The sequence below is a fragment of the Lissotriton helveticus genome, chromosome 2_2, assembly GCF_964261635.1.
Source record: "Lissotriton helveticus chromosome 2_2, aLisHel1.1, whole genome shotgun sequence".
NCBI classification, from domain to species: Eukaryota; Metazoa; Chordata; class Amphibia; order Caudata; family Salamandridae; genus Lissotriton; species Lissotriton helveticus.
Window position 1 is genome coordinate 351,956,631 of NC_136060.1, and position 12,039 is coordinate 351,968,669.

At 42.5% G+C, this 12,039-nt stretch overlaps 1 protein-coding gene across 1 annotated transcript in view; it reads left to right on the forward strand.

Moving 5' to 3' along the window:
- The window catches only part of HTRA3 (HtrA serine peptidase 3), a 265,925-nt gene that overhangs the window by 213,216 nt on the left and 40,670 nt on the right, over positions 1 to 12,039 (forward strand). Inside the window, exon 6 of the mRNA XM_078678531.1 lies at positions 10,632 to 10,746. Coding sequence (XP_078534657.1) covers positions 10,632 to 10,746 — 115 coding nt within the window. The remainder of the gene's footprint in view (positions 1 to 10,631; positions 10,747 to 12,039) is intronic.

Genomic DNA, 12,039 nt, shown 5'->3' on the forward strand with positions numbered 1-12,039 from the left:
CCCCCTGGGTGATCCTTCCATGGGCTTGAACCAAGACTGAAAGGGGCATCTTCTGCGACCAGTGTCCGAAATATGTTGATAGTCAACACCTAGGATGAGGTACCTAGAAGGGCATGGGTACTACTTGGGTTGTCAAAAAGTTTTGGGGTCAAACTGAGTGGAGGATTATGTCCAAAGTATTTGGGTACCATTGATCATTCCTTCCATCCAAGTAGGGCAGTTAGTGATACACAGTATCAGCAAGTGGGTAACATAAACCGGCTATTCAGCGACATCGTATACCGGGGGCATGTCCGCTTCACAAAAACACTGAGCTGCAACCAGAAAAGTGCCAGGTGAAGTTGCAACAACCAGTAAATAGGTTTAACATGTGTCTCTATGGCCTTACAGCTGTGTGAAGCCAGTCTCATTTTGATGTACGCCCAGGTGGAAATTGGGTACTTTTCAAGGTTCTCATGACCACTGCAGTTTGTGGTAGCACACCAAGCTGATTGTTCAAGGTGCTGCCGTCCAGGATGGGGAAACAAGGTGTCAACAACAAAAGACTATGTAATAGAGCATTTGGGACATCCAGTATTCAACAAAAATTTAAATTCAGCGGTGCAGGTTATTTTCCAGTGTGCTCAGTGTGGGCAGGTGATGCCCCCCGCCCCCATATTCGTGAATATGCTAGGGTGGGGGTAAGTAGGACTTAGTCAATCCTCAATGTTAGGCACCATATGACCGGCAGTGGGCACTGTGTAAAATCAGACATTCTCGGAGCCGGTATGCCTATGGGTTTTCACCACAGAGGGAGCTGCGCTGGAGATCCCCATAAGGATTAAGGGATGCCGGGCAAGGGCAGGAGGGCCCCCCTTGCTCATTGTCACATACTTCTAGTTATGGACAATCAGGTGTGTCATGATTTAGAAAGCAAAAGGACTGTGCAAATGCTAAAGTATAATCCTTCTCGCCCTAATAGCCTAAAGTAGGCAGGCGGGTGTGGGAGCGGTCAGCTAACAAGTGGGCCGCTGTCCCTTAGATGTGGGGCATAGGTGTGCAGGACACACGGTGCTAGTTGGACGGCAGCTAGGTGAGATCAGCAAATTTAGGGGGCTATGTGAGCCATAGTGTCTGAATCCGCCCCGCCAAGAGCTGGCACGGGGCAGAGTCATGTGAAGCAGTGGAACTTTCCCATATGAGGATTAGTTCTTGGCACAAGTTCACAGGCCAGAAGGGCTTTTGGTTTCATGAGACACAAGCGGTTCCTGGCTAACGTCAAGGGCTATTGGGATATAGATGGGGTTCATCTATCACCAGTAGGGAGGGATCCCTTCCCTTAGATGGGCAGGAGGCCTGTAAATGAGAAGTTGCAGGTGAGAAAGGAGCTGTTATGGTGGGGGGCTCTGTCGGCGACAGTGGCCACCGCCAGAGCTGTGGCATAGTTACAGGGCGATCTGGAAGCAAATGGGTACAGAAGAGTACCTCTGCACGGCACATAGGGGTGCCAGAGCCAAAGCCCAGGTGCCTCATGCGAGGTTCCTGGAAACCTTGTCGGCGCCCCGTTAGTCCTTCGGGTAGTTGTGGGCCTGAACAACCGGGGGCTTGCCTTGCTACGCTCCGCCCAGAAAGGGGCCTGAGTAGTAAGGGACCAGGTGTCACGTGATCCGGGAGGAGGATCACCAGAAGGGGCAGCACAGATGGGGTTTGCCCCAGTGCTGCTCGACTCATCAGATGGTTGCCTGCCCTTGGATCACCCATAAGATAACCCACCATATTACATAACATTGTATGCAATAAACCTGCCGCAGTTTTCCCAAAACAAAATCTGTGGGGTGTGTACTTATTTGCATGCATGCTATGTGCTTGGGGGTGGGGAGTGTTGCCTTGATGGTGCTATAAACAGTAACCGTTCAAGCATATACTACGCTTCGGGTCTTATTTCCTCATATTTTCGGTCTAACTCATTCAAGTGAACAGATGATTGTATAGCCCACAGAATATGGCTGCTTTCATTTCTCAGATACAGCGGATCTGTAAGATATATCGAGCTGTACAGACACGACTTTGAGAGGAGGGTGGTCGTTAGAAGGACTGCGGAATAAAATGAATACCACACTGCTTTCCAGGCCTGAGGAAGAGCCCTGTTCAGGTGGGCATGTAATATTTAGTGTCAACAAAGCAGGTTACTAGTTCCTACTGTTGGCAGCTGAAAAGAAGTCGTTTGGAAGAATGCTAGGATCTATGAAATGAAATGAAATAAAAAGAAGATTTATAAAGCGCGGTAGCTGCCCTGAGACGTCCTAGTCTGTACCATGAGCTAGGCAATGAGGAGAACCGACACTGAAAGACAGACATGCACAGATCTCTGCCACCGTGTTCCACCCAAGAAGCTAGCTTATCGAGCGCCACACCAGTGGAGAGCCTCAATCAATGCCAATGCCATCAATTGTGGCAGGGGTTTCAGATACCACAGCTTTAACCATGAGAGCTGTCTTACAATCCACTTTGGTAGGGGAGCAGCTGCAATTTCAGAAGTACAGAGCTCACACTCAGATAGAGTCTAGTTGAAAAGGGGGCCATTTCTGATATTTTTGTGTTTACAGGGACTTCATCTTTTGGTTTTCACTTGCAAGAAAGTGTTACTCGCAGTGTCACACATTTGGCAGTAGAATGTCACTCATATTCAAACTGCAACCAAGGAAATATCATACATAAGCAAACTGAAAACTTGGCAGCGGTGTAGCTGTCCAAGCTATGACCTCCCAGAGAGAAAGAAGGCGCAGTCTGGTTGTATCAGATAACTCAACCACCGTCAGCTGAAGACACAACAAGTGCTCAGCCACTTCTGCCCTGCAGCAGACCCTGCATGACTCACTGCTGAGAGAAACAACACTTCGCCGGGCTCGAGTCCCACGCTTTATCTGATTCTTATGAGGGCTTTGCCTGCCTTCATCTACAGAAAACCACAAGGACATATTCATGGGAAGTCCCAAAAGTGGTCTGCAGGGCACAGTATCACGATAAACCCCAGCTGTGGAACGAGGGGAGGAAACTTTAGATTTAGGAAACCCCCAAACTACCAAACAGAAGGAAATAAAAAAACAGAATAAAACATGGCGAGAAGAATGGAAGGGACAGTGAAAGGAGAACAGAAGCCATGGAGGGAGAGAGGGAGATAGTAAGGAAGATTAGAAGGACAAGGGAGGAAAGAGGAAAGCAGCAAAGAGTAGGATAAAAAAGGATGAGATAAATAGGGATGAAACAAAGGGAGAGAGAACATGAAGTTAAAGTGCGCTGGGGAGGTGGAAATTAAGAGAGTGAAAAGAGGAGGAACGGCATGGAGACAGAAGGATGCAAGACGAAGGGGAGAGTAGGAAGGCAGATGTAGCGGGAAAGAGGATGTAGCACAGGAGGAAGGTGTGGAGCAGATGAAAGAAGGCCAGTAGAATGAGGAGATATTGAAGCATAACATGGAGAGAAGGGAAAATAAGACAGGGTGAGGAATATTTACAAGCCCCTATCGCCACAGCTTAATTTAGCGCCAGCACAGGGAGAATCGCTGGGGTAAGTCGTATTATTGTAAATACTGCGGATCCCTGCGTTTCTTAAGTAAAGGTGTTATCGATTTTGGAGTTAACCCGCGCTCTGCCACTTGCTTGTAAATATGCCCCTGTGTTTCTTGGTTGGGAGAGTTGAGAATTAAAGGAACAATGAGGCAAGTAGAAGTAAGGGGACGTGAGATATGGAGGGAGGGGGAAATGGGAGAAAGGGTGGGATTGAGAAGAGCAAGTAAGAAGGCAGAGAGAATTGGAAGAAAGTGAAAGAGAGGATGGCGTAAGACAGGGAGGGAGAGAGAAGCAAGTAAAGCAGGGAGGTAGCAAATGGAGAAATTAGGGCATGCAGGGATAGAATGAAAAGTGAGATAGTGAGAAACAGACCAATGGGAAGATAAAGGGAGAAAAAAGTGGGAAAGGAGTAAATGAGGACAGAACGAGACCATGGTAAGAGGAAGTAGTTACCAAGTATAAATAAGGGAATTAGTGAGAGAGGATGAATTTATGATCTGGAGAGAGTCCAGTTCATTTCCTTAAGTATTCAGTATCCTAGCAACCCAAGTTATTTCCTATGGTGCACTAGCTCAGGAGAGGCACTGAGCAGGTGAGCCATGGGAGAGATCAGAGGGTTGTCAGATGGTAGAGCCTGAGAGGGACTAGAGCTGGCAGAGAGAGACAGGATGGACGGCAGGGCAGGCAAGTGGCAACAGAACACATGCAGCCTAACAAAGCCCAAGAGGAAGCAGGAGAGACAGCATCAGATGGAAATAAACAAAATGTTTAGCTCTCGTGACAAATAATTTTCAATTCCGTTAAAGGCACAAAGTTAAATATTGTGTTTTCTCTCTTTAATACACTTCAGAGAAACAAAGCAATCTAACAATTCCAATAGGGCATGGTAGAAAAAGGACTGGAGTGTGTCTATTGACTAACAAATGCAAAATGGCCATAATAGCCCACATAGAGACAACACCACTTTGACTGCCTCCTTCTATGCAGCAACTGAAGGCATTTAGCTTGAACAACTCTATCCTCTGGCTACAATCAGGGTTTACAGAAGAGTCCACATTGTCAGTTTATCAATGCTGCCTCTGTTGTGCTCCTGCAACAAAAGCTTATTTGCAAAAGTTATCCAGAAAGTAGAGCGCCAATTACCAATTAAAACGGGAGGAAAAACACTGCATATTTCCTAACTACATTATTTCATTTGTACAAAGCAATCTTGTGACATGATCATTATAAATAAGCAAAGTATATAGTAACACAGGAAAAAGGGTGAGCCGCCGGTGCAGTTTTGTAATTTCCCCGCCATGAACTTAATAGAATTGAAAATTATTTATCATGAGAGCTAGAACATGTTTTATTCTGTGGAAGAACAGCAGGCTTCAGAATTTCTAATTCAAAGCTGATTAATCACAACAGAAATAACATCTACACCTGTCTTAAAGGGAAAAGTTAGCTTTAAAAGTAGAATCAGCTAACCAGTGGCCTTCATGATGTCCTCTAATCTGTTGGCTAACGCAAATCATTTCGAAGCTATAACTCCCATTTAGTGAGCACCAAAAATGTTCAAATCAATACCTGCTTCTTCTATAAGCCATTTTAGAAACCTGGATATTGTAGCTGAGAACAAGGGGTAAAAACGTTATTTAATTACCACAAAAAGCTACCCTCTATGTATTGATTTGAGTTCCATGGTACTATCTTCATATACCTTAAGGTTCTGCACCACACATATCTTAGGGTGGTCTTGAAATCTGAGCTAAGTAATACTCCTGGAGTTCATTTGGCTATTCCACAACCAGTAAATGAGACCCCATAGGGTGAAAATAATGTGCCTGTTAATTCTATGGCTCTAATATCCAAATGCACATATGCAGGAAATTTAACATAAGCACATGCTAAGTTTTGCTGATAATTGAAGGTTCAGATCCTCATTAGATAGCATTATTAACAATTTTGACATTGCACAATACTGTTTATTTGAGTTTTAGTTGATAGGACAAACTAATTCTTTTAAGTAAATTGCCGAGTAATAGCTTCTCTCCTATTGGCATGTCAGCAAAAGTAAGCCAGCCCACTGAGTTGGCTAATTTAGAAGAGTTCATCATTCTGTAAGATAATCTTTCTGATGCTAGTTATGCTAGCTATGATAACATATTTATGACCTGGGATACACTCTAAACACCAACTAACCTTCTCCACCAGGATGAATAATTCCCCCTATGTGTTGCTGCAGGATCATGCTTGCTTGATTAAAAAAACTAAAACAAAAATGCGGCAACCGTGTAGTCGAACATACAATTGTAATAAATTTGTAAAAGAAAGACAGTGTTCCACTAGGAACTATAAAATAATTATTTTACATTTCAGCCACATATGTTATCCTTGCTATACATACAGACAAAAAAATCAATTAAGTATGAGGTTTATAGTATATTGCCCACTTTCCTGAGTGCATGATAACAGACAGTTCCAACATAGAAAGGCGCTCCTAGTGACGATGCAGAGCAAGTGACAAATAGGGACCCAATATGTTACACAATGTACAGACAATATATACATAAGACCCAACCTTTAGTACATATTTTCATTAGAATCAAGACAAGTATACGTTCAAGATTTCAATAAGTCTAGCAATGAATGAATGGTTAGGACCAAACCACCGACGTTTCGACCACTCAATGATTTTTAATGGGGCTTCCTTGGGACAGAACAAGCAGGTAGTAACCTACAAGAAACGTGAGAACTGTCAATCTCCACTATCAATGTGGCCAACAAAAGCATGAGCCAAACAAAAACACATGTTCATCTGATCATGGGATTCTGGTACAATGATAACATATATCAGTCATCGTGGCCTGAAGAGATATATAAATGTATCTAAGTTCAACCAAAAGAAGGCCAGAAAATCAAATGAGTAATTCCGAACTGGTAAAACCATACGTGCTGACCATAACCAATATGGTATGTGAGCTCTCTCACAAAAGGGAAAAGTAAAAGTATGTGAAGTATTTGCCATGTCTATTTTCATTCCGTTAGGGCATTCGCTAGCGGTACTGTCAGACAGTGCACATGCAGGAATCCTAGATGCCCGAGCTGGCAGGCTCCCACTCATGAGTGGAAAATGCCTTTCTAAAAATGTGCGGTAATAGCTATGTAGGGCATCCATACTGCAGTTCCTAAGGAAACACTCAACTTGGCCCATAAGTTTAACAGTGTGGGTGCCTGATAAAGAACACACCACATAGTGCCCACGTTCACATACTGCATCCTGTTAAGTAAGTCGGCAAGACAAAAACATTCCTTATATGTATAAGAAAGGAATGAATCACATGCCCATGGTGTGAATACCTTAAATGCAGTATTCACATTTCTTTAAAGGCTCACGGCAAATAACAAGTATTAGCATAGCCAATAGGTCTCGCCTCTAGACCTTATGTGTTTAGCCAGAACTTTTGGCTATGTTGTAGAGCATTGTGGCTGCTGTGCAGCATGTTGAAAAGTTATAACAAAAAGTGTTAAGCATTTTTGTTACCTTTACACAAACCAAGACAACATTATATACAACTGAGCAACCTGATTAAAAAAATGTTTTAACATAAAAAATGTCTTCTAGTTTTTTTGTACTTGCACTGCTGGCAACTTCTTCCTGCCTGTTGTCATGCTTGTTTGTTATAATTTTATTTTTATTATGGGGGAGCGGGACATATAAAATGGGGGAATGAAGATTGTAAAACAGTAATTTAATTAGAACATGAGCAGCGGACGGACACTAGGGGAGAATCAACAGATGCTAGATTCCAAAGGCAGACTGACGTGATGCTTAGGTGGTGCGCTGATGCAAAATGGTGGTGGTGAGTGAAGTTTGGTGCTCAGGTGGTGCCACTATATGGTGTGGATTGGACATACATTGTGGATTGTGGAGAAGTGGAGTTGAAATATGTTGTTTGGTGTGTAATTATGTGGTGTGTATTGGAAACGTGTAGAGTTGAATTGTGTGGCCTGGAACTGTGAGTTGAGTGAAATTATGCTTAGTGAACTTGTGTCATGGTGTGGAGTGCATTTACGTTGATTGGTGGTATGTGGCATTGAGTGCATTTATGTGGAGTGTATTTATGTTGTATTGATTAGAGTGCAATTATGTGGCACGGAGTGGAATTACGTGGAGTGTATTTATGTTGCATTGAGTAGAGTGTAATTATGTTGCGTGTAATTATGTGGTACTGAGTGGTATGTGGAGTGTATTTATGTTGCATTGAGTAGAGTGTAATTATGTGGCTTGTAGTTATGTCCTACTGAGTGGTATTTTGTGGAGTGTGTTTATGTTACATTGAGTAGAGTGTAATGGTATGGCATGTAATTATGTGGACTGCATTTATGTTGCATTGAATAGAGTGTAAATATGTGACATGTAATTATGTGGCACTGACTGGTATTATATGGAGAGTATTTATGTTGCATTGAGTAGAGTGTAATTATGTGGCTTGTAATTATGTGGTACTGAGTGGTATGTGGGGTGTATTTATGTTGCATTGATTAGAGTGTAATTGTGATGTGTGATTATGTGGTACTGAGTGGTAGTATGTGGATTGTATTTAAGTTGCATTGAGTAGAGTGTAATTACGTTGTGTGTAATTATGTGGTACTGAGTGGTATTATGTGGAGTGTATGTATATAGCATTGAGTAGAGTAATTATGTGGCATGTTATTATGTGGCACTGAGTGGTATTATGTGGAGTGTATTTATGTTGCATTGAGTAGAGTGTAATTATGTGGCACTGAGTGGTATTATGTGGAGTGTATGTTGCATTCAGTAGATTGTAATATATGAGGTGTAATTATGTGGCACTGAGTGGTATTTTTTGGAGTGTATGTTGCATTCAGTGCAGTATAATTATGTAGCGTATAATTATGTGGCACTGAGTGGTATTATGTGGAGTATATTTATGTTGCATTGAGTAGAGTGTAATTATGTGGCATGTAAATATGTGGCACAGAGTGGTAATATTTGGAATGTATTTATGTTGCATTTAGTAGAGTTTAATTATGTGGCATGTAATTATGTGGCACTGATTGGTATTATGTGGAGTGCATGTTTCATTGAGTGTAGTGTAATTATGTGGCATATAATTATATGGCACTGAGTGGTATTATGTGGAGTGTATTTATGCTGCATTGAGTAGAGTATCATTATGTGGTGTGTAATTGTGTGGCACTGGTTGGTATTATGTGGAGTGCATGTTGCACTGAGTGCAGTGTAATTATGTGGCAGATAATTATGTGACACCGAGTGATATTATTTATTTATTTATTTATTTATAGAGTGCAACATTTATCCTAGGCGATATCACGGCGCTAAGGGTTATGGTGATGAGTTGGTCAATGAGGTTGAAGGGCTAGATATCAGGAATAGGTGTGTTTTGAGTTTATGTGGAATGTATTTATGTTGCATTGAGTAGAGTGCACGCAGGCAACCACAACTGGCATCACACGATAAAGTTATCTCTGGCACCACGGGGGGACAGCAACCACTGGCATAACACAAGAAGGCTAGAACTGGAACCATGCAGGGAGAGAACCACTGGCACCACACGGGGACAGACCCACTGGAAGCACACGGGGACAGAGCCACTGGCAGCTCAGGGGACAGCACCACGTTGAGCTATAGCAACCACTGGCACCACATGTCAAGGCGGGAGCTGGCACCTCACGGGACGGCAATAAACATCACGCACACAGGGCCGGAACCACACTGCAAAAACTATCGATGACAGGGCACAGGGAAAGCCTCTACAAGTAGGTAGCACACAGGGAAAGCAAGTCCTGGCCTCACAATGTGAAAATGAGAAGTGGCAGCACACGGGGAAAGCATGAAATGGCAACACACAGGAGAAACTGAAACTGGCCCCAAGGGGTATGTAACTTTTACACGGCTGCATTTTACATGATGGCAATTACAACACAAGTCTTACATGGCCATTAAGTACACTGAGTCCTTTTTAAGAGCTTTTTGTTTCAAGATTTATGTGATTTAGAAAAAGCGGTTTAAGGGTTAAGGAAAGTGATATTAAAGGGTCAGTGGTAGGTCGAGGTTTAAGTACACACATTTATACATCTATATATTGATAGGTAGATTGATAGATAGTTAGATAGGGGGGGCGCCTAACAGCTAGTCCAGAAGTGGGAAGAGGACCGTAATTCCGCAATATTTCTTCCAAAACAAAAAGAATTGCTGCCCTTCGATGAACTTAGTTGTGGCAGTTTTATTCTGACAAAACAATCACCACCGGTGCGTTTCGACGAAACGTTGTTGCTCACGGTAGGGGAGTCCCTTTTTCACGTCAATTCGAATACAAAAAGCCCATCTCGTCAATAAAAGCTTTTAAATACTCACCACAATTCCCAGAAGAGTTGGTGGAAAAACAAAAAAAGAGAGTATACGAGTCTCATAATATAATATATATATATCCCTTTTGAACTCCATGTAGTACTAGGAAGCAAGAGCTACAACTGACACTAGATATGGATGGCAAGGATTGGATTCACTGCAACTTATAACCGAATGTGAATTGTAGAAAAGTTAAAGCGACCGTAACCGCAAGCCGTAGGACTTTTTTAGCTCGTTTTCATTGCCTCTGTGTGATATTGGCTCCTCACCGGGTGAAGGGAGGTGATATTGTGTGTTGCACGGTGGCACAGTGTGAGTTGGCAGGTATGCACAAGGGAAGGGTTGTAAATCTCCTTGCTAGTCAATGTCCTCAACTGTAATATCACCCCCACTCATGTCTGTGGCCCACTGACCCGGAACTCATTATAAATGACAGGTTGAAGAAAAAAGAGTGTTGAGCAGTGGCAACTTCATTGCTACTTTAAGGGTTGCCTTCAGCTACCTGTGCCGCAGCTCAGCCACAGGAGCAGGGCTCTGGTTTGAAGGTATTATTAGCTCAAGTGCGACTATGAAATGTTTTGACCTCAAAACAGTTCCAATAGAACAATTGGCACACTGTCTTTTATTCAAATCCCTATGAATGTAATGATGCCAATAGAGAAATGTGTTGCTAACAATGATTATTGGTTGATTCTTTGCTTTAGGATGGAGAAGTAATTGGAATAAACACTTTGAAAGTTACAGCTGGAATTTCCTTTGCTATTCCTTCTGATCGCATCACACGATTCCTCACTGAATCACATGACAAGCAAAACAAAGGTAAAAAAGATAAAGCAACATCTACCCTACAAAACGGTCTTCGTTTCACAGTCCAATGAATGTTAGTCGATATTATGTTTTTTCTATTTCGCATTAATGTTACAGCTTCTTATAAAAAGCTTCATAATGAGGAAATAAAAATGTATTATTTCAATGAACGAATAATGCTTGTATGCAGCCAGATTCACTCAAAAAGCACTCTTCACTCCCGCCAATGACCTTATGTGGTATGAATAGAGTGGTATGTTTGCATTTGAGCACAAAGGGTTATTAGTACTGATTTAAAAGGTTTTCTATTATACTTAATGCCAGATGATCAGAGGGGTTCACATTCGAGGCATGCCATGAGGACATCCCTGTCCAGCTCAACTTGGGGGTTGGTTTGAGTATGGGAGGTTGAATCAGAACTTTTGTTGATTTGGGAACTAAAAGTGAGTTCAGCTTTGAAGGGTATTCCTGGAGCCCTTATATTTGGGGAAATTTAAAATGGGTACCAAGACCTGCGAACCACTCAAACAATTGTTAGTAGGGCTCAAAATATCAATCCACTAGATTCATAGTTTTGGTTCCGAATCCTTTTAAGAACCAGTAAAACACATGAGGTATAAGGTAAAGTTTGCTGGATTCTCAGGCCAGCTTTCCAAGTGGAAGTGGATTTATGTGCAATCAAGGTATATTTTGATGTGCACCAGGTACTGGTCAAGAAACAGTGATGTGGCGTGCTTCGACGTTGAATAGTAAATGAGACAGCCACGATACTTAGGGGCATATGTACAAGAACTTAACGTGCCGTAGCGCCTATTTTTTTATGTTACGGCAGCTTTTGTTTTATCGGCATATTTACAAGTTGCTGCTAATTGCAGATAGTGGCACTTTTGCGGGATCACTTTGCTACTGTATTCAAGCTAGCCTGGCTGATGAAGGATGTTACCCAGAAACTGGTCTCAGGATGCTTGTTTCCGGTTCAGGGAAGACCTGGCTTGACAGTTCGGGCTGGACTGTTCCCATGAGGCACAGGGTCAAAACTGATTTGCAGATAGCTGGATCTGAACTGAGGTGTCAAAGTGAGCTGAAGAATGATGATGGATTCAACCCAGATCTCTGACTGGGGGTGAGTGTCTGAAAAGTTTCAGCGCTCCGTCCATCATCTTCTTGTGTTTACTTTCTGTCATAAACATGAATTTTAAAGGTCACCACTTATGTTAGCGGGACTTAACAAAAGTGAGATGCAAGGTGGGCGTTCTCATGCAAAAACTGCTGTTAACCCCACTTCGTGATTTACATTTAAAATTC